The sequence below is a fragment of the Mustela putorius genome, unplaced genomic scaffold, assembly GCF_011764305.1.
Source record: "Mustela putorius furo isolate JIRA1106 unplaced genomic scaffold, ASM1176430v1.1 tig00003845_pilon_pilon_pilon, whole genome shotgun sequence".
Taxonomy (NCBI): domain Eukaryota; kingdom Metazoa; phylum Chordata; class Mammalia; order Carnivora; family Mustelidae; genus Mustela; species Mustela putorius.
Window position 1 is genome coordinate 56,102,553 of NW_025421998.1, and position 19,473 is coordinate 56,122,025.

General features: G+C 42.2%; 1 protein-coding gene across 8 annotated transcripts in view; it reads right to left on the reverse strand.

Annotated features, from left to right (window-relative positions):
* Positions 1 to 1,867: 1,867 nt before the first annotated feature.
* OSBPL3 (oxysterol binding protein like 3) overlaps positions 1,868 to 19,473 on the reverse strand; it is a 179,290-nt gene continuing 161,684 nt past the window's right edge. For all 8 annotated transcript variants that reach the window (XM_004743308.3, XM_004743312.3, XM_004743309.3 and 5 more), the window contains 6 exons: positions 18,418 to 18,496; positions 16,894 to 17,038; positions 13,908 to 14,052; positions 10,478 to 10,604; positions 9,168 to 9,290; positions 1,868 to 5,758 (listed from right to left, as the gene is read on the reverse strand). In XM_004743308.3, the coding sequence (XP_004743365.1) occupies positions 5,662 to 5,758; positions 9,168 to 9,290; positions 10,478 to 10,604; positions 13,908 to 14,052; positions 16,894 to 17,038; positions 18,418 to 18,496 (716 nt within the window). In that variant the 3' untranslated portion in view covers positions 1,868 to 5,661. The remainder of the gene's footprint in view (positions 5,759 to 9,167; positions 9,291 to 10,477; positions 10,605 to 13,907; positions 14,053 to 16,893; positions 17,039 to 18,417; positions 18,497 to 19,473) is intronic.

A 19,473-nucleotide genomic window follows, 5' to 3' on the forward strand; every position in this document is an offset into this window, starting at 1 on the left:
GTTAACTATTTGTTTTTCCTTAGGGTAGCCAGGAGTACCTGAGGAATGCCACTTAAATCCCATGGCCGGGGGCGGGGAGGGGGTGTTGTGGGGTGTCAGCTTCTGCCTTGTCCTCAGCTTGCCTTCCCTTTATCAGTATGACTGGAAAATTGTATGACTGAGTTTGTAAAACCAATGGCCTAGAACCCGTACCTCCAAATTTGATTGCCTCCTCAAAGTTGACACCTTAGGATGCTTGAAGACGTATTTCAGCAATGGCTACCATGTTAAAGTATTCTGAGGTTGGTTGCTTGTTAAGATTTTCTTTAGTGTTCATAACCCGTTATTCTTAATAATGTTGGAAAATGGTCCTCCTCTGACGGCAGATTTGATTCAGATCAACAGGCAGTATCAACAACACATATTGAAAATTGGAAAGAATTTCATTATGTTTCTATGCAAACATATTATTTGTTCTATGCAAACAAATTATTTTTCTTTTCTTTTAAGCCGCGATCCAATCAAGTTTCATAAATTGCTTTTGGTTGTCTCTTTAAGTGTTCTTAGAGATACAGAGATGTGAGTTTATGACCTTAATACTGGGACCCAGCATCCTGTGTACCATGATAAATAATGTCAATGAACCAGATGGGTGTTTAGTGAAGGTTAAGAATGTTCCAGGCATTGCAAAGGACACAACTTGCATATGGGAGGAGGAGATGAGTCAGTCATTCATAAGGGCCATTAAATTGGTAAGAGCAGTCAGCAGTTTCCTTTTTCATGTTAAGGCACACAGAGCACCCTCTTTCCATAATGTCCTGGGGTAAACACAGGGAGTTCCTTGGGGGCTGTTTGGGGGCTCTGGCTGCCTCAGGTCCCTCCTCCTAAGGGCTGAGGGACCTACATTTGTATTATGGCAATTTTATGGCTTTCCAGTTTATGTCCCAGGGTATTCTTACTTCATATCTTTATCACTTTATTATTATTTTTTTAAAAGATTATTTATTTATCTTGTAAGGGCCTATTTAGCCAGAGCGATTCCATCTTGGATTAAACAGTCATTTTGTTGTTTATGCAGTAAAATTTAAACTGTCCCTGCCCCCCTTCCCCCAGGGGACTTACTTAAAAACAAGTCCCGGAAACCAGTCCCAGGTAACAAAGCCCAAATACAAGGGTGGGTCAGACCATCCTTGGAGACATCCAATCAGTGGGGGAGTGCATACTGTCTCCCTAGTTACCAAGGAGTATGGGCTTCCCCTTTGGGTGCCAATTCTGACCAAGGTGATAGGCTAGTTCAAATAGCTACTAGGGTAAACTGTAATTCAATTGGTTACTTATGTGTGACCTAGCATGACTGTGCAGCTTTCTCTGTGTGTTACAGTTTCATTGGCCACCTGTGCATGGCCATGCCCAACCACATGGCCTTTGCCCTCAAAAGCTAGTCTATAAAGCAGAGAGAGGTCGCCCTCTCTGTAAGAGGCGCAGCCCCGAACGTTCGGTTTGATTCTTGGTGCTTGGTGCGGAATAAAGCTTTGCTTGACCTTCGTTTTGTATCAGTCTCGCTCCTTTAATCACGGACCCATTATTGGGGGACCTTTTAATCTGACAGAGAGAGAGAGAGAGAGATGGTGAGAGAGGGAAGCAGGGCGAATGGGAGAGGGAGAAGCTGTCCTTCTGCTGGGCAGAGAGCTGGATATGGGACTCCATCCCAGGACCCTGGAATCATGACCCAAGCAGAAGGCAGGTGCCCAAAGACTGAGTCACCCCGGCGCCCCTCTCTATCACTTTAGATAACCAGGCGTATTTCTAGATAACCCTACTTTAGAGTCTTGCTCCCCCTTCAGCAGCCACCAATACTCATTAACCTGGAAAAACAAAGACAAAGATGGCCCTTTTTCCATGTTATTTATTCACCATCAACTAAGCTATATGAGGGGGATAAACAAATTAGCACAAACGTTTTGGGGAGAACCGGGTATATGAGTGGAAGGGTGGGATGTAAGCAGAAAATAATCTTATACACAGCTAGATAGAAGATTTACAGATATTCTTTAAAAAAAAATAGTATCCTCTGAAGGTAATCGAGGAAGATAAAATCATCATGAATAAAATAAATTTGCAACTTATCATTATGTAACGCACAACAAAGGTCTCAGAAAATGGTTTGGATTTTGTCATGATTTACAGATACTCCTGTGATAAATATTTCCAACACAGAAAAATAAAGACTAACAGCAAGTAACAGATTTATACAATGCAGAGGGAAGTTTAACGCATGAAAATAGCTATCATCTGGTAGCAAAAATAGATTTATGCCCATGTTAATATCAAAATTAAAGACATTCAAATAAATTATGCTAATACATTGGAACTATTACTCCTAACATCATAAGAACAACAACTTTATTGCTCCTACTCACAACTAAAAGGTCGGAGAAAATTCTATGATAGCTTGAGGGCATAATATAACTCATTGAATATGTAGTAGGCCTACAGCAAGGTTCAATTGCCAAATAAAAACTTAATTCTTTTCTTTCAGGGTGGAGACTGCTTATAGCAGAACAAGACCACTCATCGTAAATCTGGAAAATAACGGATGAGGGACAGTCCTTGAAGCCCAAGCACGTGATTTACTGGAAGTAATTAAAAGGAGAATATAAGAAAAGCAGCAGCTCAAATGAAGTAAACATGAAGAGGTTTTTTTGTTTTGTTTTGTTGTTTTTTTTTTTTAGCTTGTGTATTTTTCTCTTCCAGAGAGTCCCATGGGAAGCACACAAAGACTGTGGGCTGTTGGGGCACTCTAGCGACTTGATGGAGAACTGGACTGTTGTCCTAAAGTGAACTCGGCTGTTCAGTTAGTCCCGGAACCAGACTGACTTCTTGGGGGGTGAAGGGCTGGGAGAGCCTCAGTGGGATTCCGATGATTACATTTGACTCAGGGTAATACCGGCCTCTGCTCTGGGGCCTGCCGCCGAAGGGATCTGCTGTCAGGCCACACCGGACTGATCTGCTGTCAGGCCACTGCTGGACTCTTCCAGAAGGATCTCCTGCAGCTTGGGGTAATCGATAGTGGCCACAGGCACATCCGAAGTACAAGGTAGTCAACTGCCCAGAATTCCATTTTCAAGAATACATATGTAATTCACCATCAATTTGGGATAGAATAATCAGGAAGAATATGGAGGTTAAAGCAGGTATCTCAGATGGCACGGTGATCACAATTATTGGATTGGGATTTTCAAAGTCCAGAAAGCTGAATTCTACCCTCATTCTTCCCAAAGAACAACACGTTTCTCTTTTCTTTGCCTTAAAAATAGCAAAAGCCCTTGAGCTACAGATGAGATGGGGAGGTACTATGGAGAAAAGGGACTGAAGGAGAAAAGAAACCATTTCCCCTTCAAGGTAGTTTTAAGACTATAATAACAGGATGCACCACTAAGCTATTTAAATTTTAGGAACGCCCTTTATAGGGCTGGTACTCCTGACCAGTAGCTTTTTATGCGCTACCTGTTGTGCTAACGAGGCACCTGACCAGTAGCTTTTTAAATTTGCACATGGTTCCATATCCTATTCTAATTTATCTCCACTTGCATCTCAAATAAGATGACTACCAAGGTGGTATTTATGCTTGTGATTCCAAAATAAAGCATAAGATCAATTGAAATAGCGGGAGAATTAAAACATTTCCAGATACTGTATGACAAAGCTACAGCCATTCAGGCTGCCTGTCTTGCTTTTCTTGTGTTGGGTTTTTGTTTTGTTTTGGTCTTTTTTGAGCGAGCTTCTGGAGGAGGCCTATTTAGTAGTCAGTATTGCTCAAAGTCTGCATTTTCCTTCATAATGTGAAAACTAGATTTGGTTTTCCCTTGAGTCTCCTTAAATCTACAGAATGCTTCTTCCTGTGTGTGAGGAGAATTCGGATACATGCTTGAAAAGAAAAGAACAAAGCACATATGCCAAAGAATTGGACTGTGTCATCTAAACTGCTTAGAAATGGAAATGATATTCACATTGTATTCATCTTGATTTCCTGATACGGAAGGAACGAATGTAATATTTAATGAGCCATTTATTGTTTTTAAATGCTAATTACTTGCAGAGTCCAAAAGGCTACTGACCCACTTTAAATAACTCCGTTTTGAAAATGCAATGCTGTCCAACTACTTGTTTATTTGGTGTGACACTGGAAAAAATAATGCATTCTTTTTTTCCTATCACTTATTCTACTTTTCGTTCACAGAATTCTACACGCTCTGAAATTATTTAATTATCTGTAAGCGTTTTCTGGAGAAATCTTTTTACTACACCATTATACTTGATATTCCATAGGATTGTTATGGACATTAGACTAAAAGGCTTAAAAATTAGGCTTTGGTTTTAATGTAATCTGGGCAGAAGTTGGCTTTGCTTTGATAACACACTTCAACTACTGCACAAATTGTATTATTGTACATCAAAGTAACATATTTAAAAAGACAAAGTTTCCCCTTTTAGTAGTTGTAATTTGTATTATTCAAGACTGCTGCAAAACTCACAGAAGAGTAAAATGAGTAAGAGGAAAGTGTAGGAAAGAGGTAAGACAAAGCTTTATCAGAACACAACACAAAGAAGAACATCAATTCTCTACATTGTCTATAAGGCAGATGGTCAAACTTTTTATACAAGATCTAAAATACGGTGTTATTAAGAGGTAGAAAATATCAAAACAGTATTTAAGAAAAACGCATTATTTAAAATAATCCAATATTTTGCTAAACTTTTAGAAAGTCAAACTGTTGTGTGGAATGCACTGTATGTTTTAGGCTAAACTGGAACATCCCATACTCCACAGAGCTATGGTAAAGGGTGAGGAACCCAGGGGTGGGGGTGGGAAGCAGAAAATAGTTTAAGTTGTCAAGAGTTCAGTTCTCACTAAGGAGAAATTTCCTACCATGTCTCTGGGATGCCACTATAGCATTTAATTAATGGGAATGTCTCAGATTGATGACAATTTCTCTGCATAACAGGGTACAATTTTGCAAAGAAGGCAATACACCTCTAGGGAGGGATGAGCTCAAATGCTTCCTCCTCTTCAGGAAGGCGCCGTATCTGTTCGATATTAAAAACATACATTCCACTACTCTTGTACCATCCTGCCAACCACCAAAATGCAAATGCAAATATTCTTCAGACTCCAGCACCAGCAGAATTGTTTCCTACCAGCCATTCCAGAGCCACTGGAGCCAAAAAGAGATCCGAGTTACCAAATTAAACTCGGGTAGCTTATGCATGAGTGAGTAACCTTGGGTATTCATATTTCTTAATGCACCTGGATAAATTTTTGTCTCCAACACAATTTTATAAGGCATAAATTTAATTTGAATTTTCCTAACCTTTGGAAAATTAGTGTTAAAGCTTCTTTTTTAACCCACACATTAACATTCAATCTTGCATTTTTATTAAATAGTTTATATATAAAATGAACTATCAAGGTGTTCTACATTCATATAAACAATTGTGATAACATTTGAAATTGTAAAGAAACCTATTGAAGAAAAGACATACTTTACTACTTACAATGCTAAGCTAAGCACAGGTGATCATTCTAGATAATTTCTTCTTCTAAATACATAGACACAGGTTTGTGGCTTCAGAAAGCAAATGCAGGATAAGTATAAGGATGTATCATTCTTCTTTCCTTTTTCACCATAAGACAGGATGGTCCAGTTTGGAAAAACCGAGATCTTTTCTAAGTTCCAAATAGGTGCCATTGCTCACCCAGGAGTCATCACTGGATTTCCTGTGAAGGTAAAAGAATTTCTTGAAAGCTATAGAAAATATTGTCATATTCTCTCTTTCCCTCTCCCCATCTCCCCCTCTGCATCTCCCCCATATTCCCCCCCACCACCACCCAGGGGCCTGGCTGTCATTCTCATGGGCACACAATATCCCTGACAGTCTCCTTTGGGGACCGTGAGGGACCAGGAAGCTTGGAAACCATTTTGTTACTCCTGACTTGCGTTTCTCAAACTTACAGGCTATGACAAATGGTGCTTCTGAGAGAAACATGGATAAGGGAAGAGTTGTCAGTGTATAAAACACGGCTGGGATGATGGCCACCATGTTGGGTGTGACTATATAAAAGCTAGGAATCAGCTGGGTTGTTCACAGCAAGTTCTAAGTTGACATTAAAAACAAAAGGAATTGGAAGACATAAGAGTGAGGAGAGCATAGCCTTGGTTCACTATTATTTGACTAGACAATATATTAAATAGATAAAAATTCCTAAGGTCCAAAGGGGTGGATAGCTAAAAGTCTTCTTTCTATTCCCATCTCCTAGACTCCTAGTCCTTTTTCTTCAGAGGCAATGCTCTTATAAGCTTCATTCTTTCAGAGAGATTTCACGCATGTCTGAGCGTGCATGCATACCCGTGCACACTCCACGCCTCCCATTTTTTACACAAAGACAGCCCTGTATGGCGTCCCACCCCTTGAGACTTTGACAGAACAATATCTACTGGAGATCATTTTCCATTGTCACAATAAGGTCAGCAAGCTATAGCCCAAGGGCCACATCCTGCCTTCTGCCTATCTTTGTATTATTGGTTTTTTAAAATTGAAGTAGAATTAATACACAATGTTTTATTAGTTTTAGGTATACAACATATTGAGTCAACAATTCTATACATGTCCTTCTATCAGTGGTCACCACTGGACATCTGCCACCATACAGTATTACAATATTATTGACTATCTTGCTTGTGCTGTTTTTCATCTCTGTGATTTTTTTATACTTAGATCCCCTTTAATCTTAATCCCTTTTTACTGGAACACCACCACATCCACATCCATTCACTTAACTATTGTCTATGGCTGCTTTTTATGCTGTGCAGGGGGCTTGGGCAGATACTACTATGACCCTACAGCCTGAAGGGGCACCTGGGTGGCTCAGTCATTAAGCGTCTGCCTTCAGCTCGGGTCACGACCCCAGGGTCTTGGGATGGAGCCCCACATTGGGATGCCTGTTCAGCGGGAAGCCTGCTTCTCCCTCTCACACTCCCCCTGCTTGTGTTCCCTCTCTCTGTCTCTGTCAAATAAAGAAATAAAATCTTAAAGAGGAAAAAAAAGACCTTACAGCCTGCAAAGCTAACAATATTTACCATTTATCTTTTATAGGAAACATCTGGTGACTCTGGCCATAAGGAATCCTGATTTTAAACAGTTGCATGATATTCCATTGTAGAAATGGACCACAATTTAACAGGTAGCTTACTGGTGAGCTTTTAGGAGGTTGTTTAAATCTCTAGCTATCCCAGACATATGTTAATAATAAGAAGGTAGGCCTGCAACAATATGTAATTTTGTATGCACATGAGTACAGTCACATTGAAAATTCCTGTAATTGGAACTGCTATGTCAAAGGTTGCATGTATTTCTAACTTTGTCTGATATTTCATGTTTTACGAAGCAAAAGGGGAGAGACTGCCTGTTTTCCTACACTCTTGGGGACATAGATTTTTGTCACACTGGTTTCCCTCTTCTGATAAAGGGATGTGTCTAAACTGAGCCAGTCTGCCTAGCAGACACTTTACTGTGACACAGAGGATCCCGGCTTGTCCCAACTGTAGTTTCCACATGGAATTCCTGACGCTTTCCTTGTTGCCACGTGCCTCTCGGTCACCTCTGTGCTAGGACCACTATGGCTCAGTGTTCTTGCCTCCTCTCCAGCCCCTTATTTGGCACATCTGATACTATGACACTTTCCCAGACTATCCAGAGGAGAAAGAGCCGTGGCCAGGCGGCTGCAGCTGTGTTCCGTCCTTTCAAGTTCCATTCTAGACGGTGGCCACCACAGCCTAGGTAAGGTTTTGTATTTTACATTTAAATGTTAATTCATTTTCCACAGAGCTCCACAGCCTTTATGAAGTCACTTCTGATGCTTTCACATAGATGGAATCGATGCCTCTCCCTCCCTAGTTCTTGAGACAACTTAGTTACTTGCAAGCTTTAATGATCCTAAAAAACAGGGCAGTGAACATCTTTATAAATGTAGATTTCCCTGGTTTAAAAATGACACTGGGTGACTTATGAAAGAAAAAAGAGAACTGGCCTACTTAAGGGTATTTGTGAATATCTATCAACTGGTCAGTAAGTCAATAGATCAAAATAAAAAAAGAGGTTTGTTTGTTTATTTTCATCTATCCCTTTATCTATCTGTTGTCTTTAAAAGAAATAGTTAAAGGAGTCTTGTTTTTAAAATATTTAAATGCAACTGATGAATCATTGAACATTACATCAAAAACTAATGATGTACTATATGCTGGCTAATTGACAATAAACAAAATAATAAAGATAAATGAAATATATAAACAAAGTTCTGAATATTTTGGGATGAAACTCTGGCCAGTTGAATGATTTTCATTTGCTTGTAACCTGAGTTGGTGGAAATGATCAGAAGGCACCTGACAAAATCCACAATGACTCTAAAAACGTAAAAAAGCATTATATTTTGGGGATGAAACGTTACTTGCTGCTCTTCTGCTATTTTGCTATTTTGGAATATACAGTTACTTAATTGCTACTACTGCTGCTGTAAGATTAGTAGCTAACTCCTATTGTCCATTAAAACATAATGACAACAACAACAAACTAAACAGTAAAACCCAGGCTGCTCTGAAAATAAGACTGGGGTGGAATGGGCAGGGCAAGCCTCTGCTGCATGGGCCCGGTTTGTTTATTTTTTTAATGAACAAACAAAAAAGCCCCTATGGCCATACACAGCCCTGGCATGTAGGCAGGAAGGCTAGACCCCAGCCTGGGGCATCTCCCTGGGGCCTTCCGTAGAGCCCCTATGTTCCCCGGGCCCCCGTTTCTTCTCAGGTAATAAGAAAGAGGGGATGAAGAGCTGATGCTCTCTGATGCCCTTCTAAATCCTGGAGTCTACTTTTAACAAGTCCTTTCATGGCAAGTTACTTTCAAAGGAAGAGTAAGTGTCCCAAATCCAAACTGGAGTGTTTTTGGAACTTCTGCAAACCGAGCATTAGACCACTTGCACGTTCCGTGTTCCAGAGGAGAGGTTTTAGGCCTCTGGAGCAAGAAAGACACCAAGAACGCTCACATTTGGGGAGGGGACACTCTTGTCCTCTTTCCTCCTATAGAAGCCTCCAGGGTCACCAGTCCCTATGAGCCCCCATGCTGGGCGTGCACACCTGAAAAACCGCGGCTGGTGCTCCACGCAGTTTTCTTCTAAGACCCGCCGCCTTTCTCTCTGCAGCTGTTCGATCCTCTGCTTTTGTATTTCAGCTTCTTCTATGTTCCCTTCCTCCAGGAACCTGGGGCAGGAAGGGGGGGAAACACGCAGGTTCCAGGATAACACCGTCATCATGACTACTAGAATGATGGGTCCAGAACTGGAGATTCCCTACCTGTAAGATCCCTCTCCAAGCCTAAAAGCAGTATTTTGCAGTAGTTAGGGAAGATACTCTTTGTGGAATTGGTGATTCATACAAGGTTCAAAAAATTGTATCTCTAAGAAGGAATCTGTCGCTTTCATCCCCGTCCCTCATCCCACCAGCTTCCTCACCACGCCCTTCCGTGGGAGCCTTGGAGCCCATCAGACTGTTGAATCTCTGCTAGCTGGTAGGTTATGAATTCATAGGTCAACATGTTTTTAAAAATATGCCTTTCTTTCAGGGACACTGAGCACCTATTCATATGTTTGAGAGCTGCATTTCCTGTTTTGTGAACGGTTCATTTTCCGATGTCCATTTTTTTAATGAGTTCATCTTGATTTCTGGAACCAATTCATTAAATGAATTGTAAATACACATTTCTGTTTGTCATTTAACTATTTAATTCTTGGTATGTATATATATGTATATACACATATATAAAAATATATAAAATATTAAACATATATACATATGTGTGTATATGTATGTATATACTTATGTGTGTGTGTGTATATATATATAGACACACTGTTTGTTTTTTTTTTTACTTTGCCACGAAGAAGGATTTTTTTCCTAAAATAAAGTCAAATATATAATTTTTTTTCCCTTTCTGGGTCTTGAGTCTTAAATAAGCCCAAGGACAGAGAATAGTTTCCATTTTACAGATTAAGAAACTGAGACTAAGAAGGTTTACACAGCATATTGCCAGCAAACACAGGATCAGAAGTTAGATTTTTATGTGCCAAAATAAGTGAAATCTGAGGGGTAAGGGAGCTGGGTGCTTCTCACTCTTCCAGATATACAGTAAGTTCTGTCTTGTTGTGTGCAATAGAACTCTTAAAAATTAACACATGTTTGGAGATTTCAATCAATTGAAATAAGGTGCTACTGAGCAATGACCTGGGTCCCTTCCTTTCATGACCTGAGTGCTTCAAGGCCCCCTGGGCCTTGACTCCTGATGACATTTGTCTCTCTTGGGCGCCTCTGGTGGGGTGGGAGTTGTCAGTAAGACTTTTCCCAACGAGTTTTACATCTCTGGGGATACAGATCTTTTACAAAGTGCTTACCTTTGGTCTGGCCTAAATCGAGTGTCCGTAGGTGGTAATAAAGACTTTGACAATGGATCCATTTCATTTAATTCCAGGGCAAACTGTGTGAAGCCATAATATTGCTCGTAGCCTTTTGGCATGGGATCTAAAAGAAAAAGAAATCATTCATCTCTAAGTTGCCTTTCATCTACATTACATCTTAATTCCTGCCTCTTTTTCATCCCAGACCAGCTATAATTTTTCTCTCTCAGCTCTAAATCCTGGCTAACAAACTGGTGGTGAATGTTCCTCTATAAATCTTTTTCTCTAGAAGTTTTCTTCTACCTACAAGGATAAGACCTCTTTTGTGTGGTCATATAGGGAATTTATGTAACACCATGAAGTTTTTACACTCTGTAAGCTATAAAAATAATTTTATAAAAATAAACATGTTAAAAAGAACTCTGGGTCCGTTTTTTCCTGACTAACAAGACTCTGATTCTGGAGAATCCATTTTTCATTTAAGAGATGTCAAATCCTCCTGGAACTCTGGCTAGTTCCTAGAATAGTGTTGAAGCCCTAGCAAGCGGTCAAGGTTATTCTTTTCTTACATGCCTGCCCTTCTTTCTACCAACTCTTTCCCTCTAAATCTTACACATTTAAATTTAAATCTAGTTCAGCAAAAGCCAGGAATAAACATGGGATTACACCAGCAGAAATGCTGCCTGAGGTGAAGGGCACAGAGAATATGGGACCAAAGGAAGTAAGGCTGCTGGCTGGCTGGCATTCTACAGGATGGGACCCTCGCTCTCTCCAGCCGCAAATGTGTGTTATCATTCAAGCAAAGGGAAGAACACGCAAAGGTGATTCAGAGAACCTCTCGGCTGCCCTTCCCACCACAGGTCCAGACTACACAGGCCCAGGGGGGAAGGCAGCCTCCACCTTTCAAAGGGCGGGGCTACCGCAGAAGTTCTGACCTGCCTTGCTGCCACCACCCAGAGCCTTGGGGGCCTTGGGAGCAGAGCCACTGCCCCCATGCATCCAGAGGGTGGGGCATCAAGCCAAAAAGTATCATCTGCTGTCTTAGTATCTAATGGCATTTTTCTTACTGGGTTTGGGACTTACCCGGTAGCCATCGCCCCTTTCTTCTTTCCTCTCTCTCCTTTTTGGAATGGGAATGTCTATCCTATGGGTGTCCTGTCATTATATGGAAGCACATTTTTGTTTCATGGGTTCAGAGCTGGAGAGGCTGGAGAATTAGACCTCAAGTCTCACCTGTACCTGATTTAGATAATATCTAGTTAAGAATTAGACTTTTAGAGTTGATGCTGGAATGAGTTGAGATTTGGGGGGCTGTTAAGATGGAATATTTGACATGTAAGAAAGGTGAGGTTTGGGGGGGCCAAGGGCAGTGTCATGGGCTGAACGTTTGTATCCTTTCAAAATTCTTATGTTGAAGCCCTACCCCTTCGTATGGCTATATTTGGAGAAGGAGCCTAAGAACGTAATTAAGGTTAAATAAGGTCCAAAGGGTATAGCCCTGATCAGGCGGCCATCTGCAAGCCAAGAAGAAGCTCTCACCACAACCCAAATTTGCTAGCACCTTGATCTCTGATTTCCCAGATTCTAGAACTGCAAGAAAACACATTTCTGTTGTTTAAACCACCTGATCTGTGGTATTCATTATAGCAAGTGTATATCCAAGTGTATTGCCCTAACTTAAATCCCAGCTAAAAATCAAGCTAAAAATACCAAGTTTATATACTGGGTAAATCAAATGTAGGCTAATAAAGTCCACTTCTAGTCTTAGCAGGAGTTGCTCTCACATACAAATACAAAAGCTTTCCAAGCACTGTTCTGCAAACCCAGTTTTTCAAGCCTTGGGAGTCCTTTCTGTCTAATTTTAAGTCTAATGTCCTGTGCATCCTAGTCATGAAAATAGTAGTAAAGCTTCCTACTGTGCCTTCACAAATCCAGCCCAACCACCAGAGTCAAGACAGTGGTTCTTCTTGAAGATGGGCCAGAGATGCTCATGGTCAAGGCACAAACACAAAGTCAGTGAGCAACCACAGCAAGCGTACAGCCCACACCCACCACGTGCTCAGCCCAGCCGTTGCTTTAACATCCCAGAGAGGAAGGTTGTTCTCATCTCCAAAACATACTTTAAGCAAAGGACAGTGAGTGCCTCTCTGAACTTCTAAAGTTAGGAAGGTGGCCGCTAGTGCCAATTCGTGCCAGCTTCATGGCTACCTCTGTGACAGTGGATGCTATATATGGCTGCCATCCAGGGAAAATGACGCTGTTGGTTGCTTACCCTACAGTTATTTCCCTTTCTTACTTGCTAATGGGAAACTGATCTGTTCGTGTGGCACTGTGTTCTGCCTAGGGGGTGAATCTAAGCCCATCTGAATCTTTTCTGCCTTCCCAGTTGCCCTTGACTGGATGGATTTGGACCCACTTGAGGCTGACAAAACTTAGTGACTCCTTTGCTGGGGAATCCCAGTAAAGGTTTCCTGAAAACTGAAAGGCTACAAGAGAAGATAGCTCTTTTATTCTGGCTTCTCTCCTGCTTAGTGACCTGTCACATGGGGATATGATATGGAATCATGATAAATATTTTACACCCATGAGGGGACACATCACTGCCATAATGGGAGTAGAGGAATGTGTCGTCAGTGGTCTGTGCTTTTGACACAGGTAAGTTGTCTGTATAACCACTGTGGGGCCATCCAATCCCTTACTTGTTAAGTAATAGCACACCTCCTAATGGTTTAAGTTACTCTTAGAATGTTTTTTTTGTTTTACTTTGATCAGCCTAAAGCATACAACTGTTGGTTTCTCAGAACAATAGTTTATAATATGGTCAACACTTGGAAATATACCTATCAGATTAGAAGATGGACAAAAGTTTTAAAATGTTTGAGGGGACATGTTGTGAAGGTTTGGCTTCCCTAGCCCTCCCCACAGCTACTTCAAGGGCTCAGTATTTTCTAGAATTACAGGAGAGATCAGCGGTGGTAATGGTAATGGGTGAATCTGGGAGGCCCCTAACTTTTATAGAAGCCCCAGGTCACTCTTGTCTAGCAACTGCTTTTTTTTTACTCATTCTTACTCTATGATGACCTCTTGTACTTCACTGACATTCCTTCTCAGTGCCCAGGATAGGCACGAGAGTGATGTGCGTAGCCTGGAAGACTTCCTCTGAGAAAGTGACCATGGATTAACAATGGCTTTGTTCTGGGATTAAGAACCAGGACCTAGCAGGCCAACTGAGGTGTTGTTGGTAAGCACGAGGATGAGGTTGAGAAAGGACTGGGGAGTGAATGAAGGGATGGTCGCTTGAACAGCATTTAAGCAGGTACAGGCTGGAGACTTGGGACGGTGGACATGGAGTCCAGCCTGTCTGCAGCAACTCTGGCCGTGCCTCCCCACCAACCCGTGCCCAAGACTGATTAGCTGGGGTACTGACTTGCTCTCCAGACACATGTGGATGAGGATGATCCCCCACAGTAGATGCTTTCATGCCATTTCCCAAACAGCCGATGCACCACTTTTCCGTCCTTGTCAAATACTGTGCCTTCAATTTCACGGGCGTTAGTGCTCCAGTATTTTGCCTAGGATTCCAATGAGAGTTATTTATTTAATACTTTGGAGTCAACTAATGTCAGATACTAAGAGAAAAAAAAAAAGTCCAGAGAAAAAAAGCATAGGAATGACTCTACATTGCATATAATTTGCTAGCTCTGGGTTCTGCTTTTAAAAAAATCATACTTTTAATTACTTAATAAAAATTAACATCTAACCCTTTATTTATAGTTTGTGACCCAACAGTCGACATTGTGAGAGATACAGGTTTTCTCTTCTTTTGCTACACACAACATCAGAAGGAAAGGCTCAGGGCTCACACATTAGCCAAGTAATATAGTTAGCTCCTGTCTGGAGAAGCTGTTTCGTGGACGTCACCATGGCTCTATTACAATTTAAGACAAAATTAACTCATATATATTCTTTCTCAACAGGAACTGGACAGTCTTTTGCAAACCAACAAAGGGGGTTCCTTTGTAAAGCAACCCATTTTCTGTTTCTACAACATTTCTCCCCCAAACTAGATTTATTCATCCAATCCACTGGAACGTGATGCGACCCATGTTTCCCCTGTGGATCAGTCCTGATCTGAGAGCAGCTCAGTCCGGCTCAGCCTTGCGGGTTTCATACAGTACCGCAAGCTGGCCAGCAGAGGGGGGTCTAACTCCCTAGAGTTGACTTTTCCCCCCAGTCTCCCAGTTACCTGCCCTAAAAAATCCCCAGGAAAGAACGGAAGGCATTACCTCATAAATCAAAACTCCTAGTGCTATTTTCATCCCAAACAGAATCCGTAGTTAAAAAACCCAGTAAAACTGAGTGGCATTTTGGGGTCATATTCTGGTGGTCTGGTTTCCCCATGCTGTCTTATGGGGAAGACAGGAGGAAGGCCAGGGGACAGCAGCATCACAGAGCTACATCAGAAGCATTGACCTGACGTCTCGACTCACGTAAACATGGAGGAAAAGGGAAACAAACACTGTCTAGGCTCGTAAGTGTATTCTGAAGCGGGAGTCGGATTTTCTGTTACAGCTGCCCCTGACAAATCCAACGCTGGCAATATGGTGGGACGCAACAGGGGAAGGCGCTCGCGTTCCACTGGGAAGGTTGCATCTGTTTTCAGATTCTCTTCCAACACCAGAGGCACATCCAGTATTCTAATTCCCTTTTCTCTCGTAGCCACAGAAATGGATCCTCTGGCCCTGAGTGTGTGAGTACCAAGTGGATGGTGGAAATGGGACTCGAGCCCATTTCCTTGGCGGAGCTGCTGAGAAGCCATGGCCCTCACCTGGAACAGGGGCGTAGAGCCCTAGCCCAGATCACCCTTTGCTTCTTTTTGCAGAGAGCCTACGTGAAGTTTTCAAGGCAGGTTCATTTTTACTTTACCCCAAACATCATTAGCTTTTTCTCTGTCTACATCCTGGTCTGAAATCTAGGATATAAGAAAGATCCCAACCAGCTCTCCATCGAGTCCCCCAGCAGCTCTAAGTGGTGCCAAGAGGTACTGCGTGAAATTCCACAGTTAGAGCCTCATCTCTCTGCTTAGGATTTTCATCTTAATTCAATGCAAATATTCCTTTAAGACCATTTTAAACCCATGAAATTTTTAAGGGCAAGAGGAATCTAAGGGAATCAAAGCACTTGCAAAGGTAAGCAGACTATTCCTTGCTTTTGCCTTTGGCCAATCTGTTCATGTACCCTATGAATGTTCATGAGCCTTTCCAGACATCAGCCCATAGCAGTGAGCAAGATTAGCTCAGGCTTTTGCTTTTCCGGAGTCAGGGGCAGTGAGGAGGGTGCTGGGACTGAAAATAAAAATACCCACGTAAACCAACAGTGAGCAAGTTAACTATGGGCGGGAGTAAACACTTGTAAGAAAAGGGGATATGACAGAAAGTGACTAACAAGGCTGGGCTGATGATGTAAGGGTCTGGGGAGAGGGGCCTGAAGAAAAGAAGGTGGAGAGAGAAATGCCAGTGTGGTCAGAGGATGGTGGGGAAGGAAGAGAGAGGGAGCGTGGTGGGAGCTGAGACTGGAGAGAAAGGAGTGGGTGGACGTGTGCACGCATGTGCGGACACAGAACCACGTGTAGGTGTGTGTTCACATGTGTGTATACGTGCAGGTGTGCATGTGTGTGCACGTGTGTGAACATCGGGATGAGGGGGCAGTGCATACCGCACAGGGCCTCGGGGGCCAATGTCAGGAGGCAGGCTTTTATACTGGGAAAGATGGAAGTTGGGGGGGGGAATTCTTGTGATATACAGCATGACATTCTTTTTCTAAATCCTAGTAAAATATGCATAACAAAATGTACCACTTTAACCATCTCTAAGCATACAATTCAGTGACATTCCGCACATTCATTCACAATGTTGTGCAATCATCATTATTATATATTTCCAGAACCTTCCCAAACTGAAACTGTGTGTCCATTAAATACTAACTCCCATTCTCCAGCTCCCCAGGCCTTGGAATCACGATTCTATTTTTTGTCTCTACGAGTGATTGCTCTAGATACCTCACAGGTGGGGTCACACAGTATCTGTCCTTGTATGTCTGGTTCATTACATGGAGCATAATGTCTTCAAGGTTCATCCATACTGTAACACGATGAGTTATGTTTTAAAAGTGTCCCTCTGGCCACTGCCTTGAGGACAGACCATGAGGAAGTATGAGTAGAAGGGAGGCCAGAGGGGCCATGGCCCTGATAGAGGTGAGAGAGGTTGGGAGGGGGGACACCGGGGAGCCCCTGGCATTGCTTGCCCGATGGCACAAAGGTGAAGGTGGAAAGTTCCCTGAGATGCCCTGTGCCCTCGGGCCCCAGCTCTGCCAAGGCCTTTCCAGGGTCAACCTCACGAGGCCACCTGGGTTACCTTGATAAAATTCACTTTGCAGTGGCAGGAGTCATCATTCAGGTTCTTGATGACAATCTCTCCATAGTGCTCAATCCATCTCTGGCCACTTAAGATGTTATGGATGCAAGAGGTCACCTTGTTCCACTCAAAATGATCTCCGAAGCTAAAAAGGAGGCAACAGTGTCCTTAACAATTCCCAGAAGAGCCAGCAGCAAATGCAAACAAATATTGCTATTAAAAAAAATAAAGTCCCAGGATGAATTACTCATTCCTTCATTTACAGAACCAACACTGACTGAGGACCTAAGCTGTGCTGGGCAGCCTGAGCTTCTGCTCTCAGACATGCAGGCCACAGAGGGCCACGGTGGGCAGAGCTGGGCACTGTGGAAGCTGCCAGGGACTTCACTAGAAGCTGGTGATCTCCTGGAAAAACCTACTCTCTTCTTTGACAGAGGAGAAAACTGAGAGCCAGAGGCGACTTGTCTAAGTCATCAGACTAGAGATGGAAAGAGCAATGGGGAAGGTGTGGGGATCTCACAATCTCCTCTCTCTCCCCCCACACACATGCATATGCATATATATATATATATATACACACACATATGTGTATGTATACAGTCTATGCAGAGACACATAACTATCTTACATATAAATCTTAATATACACATATCTTATACCTTTTTATGATGAGAAAGTATTCAGGTACTACTTTCAGAGTCATATACCAGTTATGAGGATAATGGTAATAAGACCAAACACTTAACACAGCATAGACTCTGTGCCAAGGACTTTCTTCAGTGCTTTCTTCAGTGCTTTCCAGATATCGTCTGTTTAATCTTGACAACAGTCCTACAGAGTAGGTGTTTTGTAGATGAGGGAACGAGTGCTCAGGAAGGTTAAAGAACCTGCCCAAGGATCTGCAACTGGTAAGCGAGCATCGGAGTCCTGTTGGGCCCCAACCTGGAAGCCACCCTTGCAGCCACTTTGCTTTATAAATGAGGGTCAGTAACCCCTGTAGAATCAAGATGTTCTTCTTAAAAAGAATTTTGACAGTGAGGTAGGTCAATGATGTTAAAGCAAAACCACCATCCCTAATTTTGTTAGGAAGTAAAAATAAGTTTTTAAAAAGCTTCTGTTCAGGGAACTTTGGTTTCTAGGTAGTATTCCCATGGGAAGGAAAGAAAATGTGAGCTTGTCGAAATGAGCTACATTTGAACTTATTGTCAAACCAATTAAAAGAAAAAAAAAACAAGGGGCGCCTGGGTAGCTCAGTTGGTTGAGCAACTGCCTTCGGCTCAGGTCATGATCCTGGAGTCTCAGGATTGAGTCCCACATCGGGCTCCCTGCTCAGCAAGGAATCTTCTTCTCCCTCTGACCCTCTCCCCTCTCAAGATTTCTCTCTCTCTCTCTAAGTAAATAAAATAAAACAAAACAAAACAAAAAACCACATACTCAACACCATGGGGTATAACGGGAATCCCATTCCTAAAGCTGTATCTTGGCCCTAAATTCCACACAGTTCCCAACCACAGAAGAACTTACGCTGGCAGAGTCACGTGGGTTGTGCCAATAGGAACAATTTCCATGGATTTGCCCCAGAATTTGTTTTTCCATCTCACATCTGAAAAGAAATATCAATTAGTGCATATCTAGCAGGAAAGCTACACAGATCAAAGAATTCTTGGGCTGGAAAAATAATCACTATATAGAACAGTCTCTCCATAATAAAGTCCATTACATTATAGGATAACTTTTCATTCAATACAAGTACCAACTGAGTATCTGGGACAGAATCAGGAAAACTAAAATTATAGATGAAGTCCCTCTCTTAGAATAACTCATGGTATGAAAGGCAGACAAAAGTGAAAACAAGTAATGCTCAAACAGAGAAGCACAGGCTATAGCTAGGCACATTGTATGATGAAATGGAGCCAGAGAAGCAGGAATGACCAACACTCTTGGGGAAAGCATCAGAAGGGGCAACTTAGATCAGGCTTTGAAGAATAAGCAGGAGTTCACCAGGCAGAGAAAAAGTGACAGAAGGCAGAAGGCAGCTTGTCCAAAGAGAGAGAGAGGTGTAAAAGAACAGGGTGTGCTTCTGTCCTTTGGGTCTTGGATTGTTTAGAAAGAAGAGCAGAGAGACAGATTGAGCACAAGAACAATGGACTCGAGAAGCCAGGCAAAGAAGTTTGGTATGTATGCCTTGGGGGAAATGAGATATTTCTTTAGACAGAAAATGCATGCGATTATATATGAACTTTGCAAAGACAATTGGGAGAAATACAGTTAGTGGACCAGTAGCATAAGAGATGAGAAGGAAGGTGACAAGTTACAAGGCTGCTGTAATTGGTCAAGAGGTAAGTGAGGGTAGAGTGAACTAACACAGTAGTGGACAGAGTAGAAGGGAATGATCCCAAAACCCGAAAGAAGTAGAAACAGAACTAGTTGGCAAATTAGATGCAGATTCTGAACAACAGGGAGAATTTGTCGGTTATTTCATATCTGTCTCACTTGCATAAATGGTGGCACCAACAAGGAGAAAAACAGAAGAAGAGAGTAGAGCATGGCTCAGTCAGTTAAGCTTGTCTGCCTTTGGCT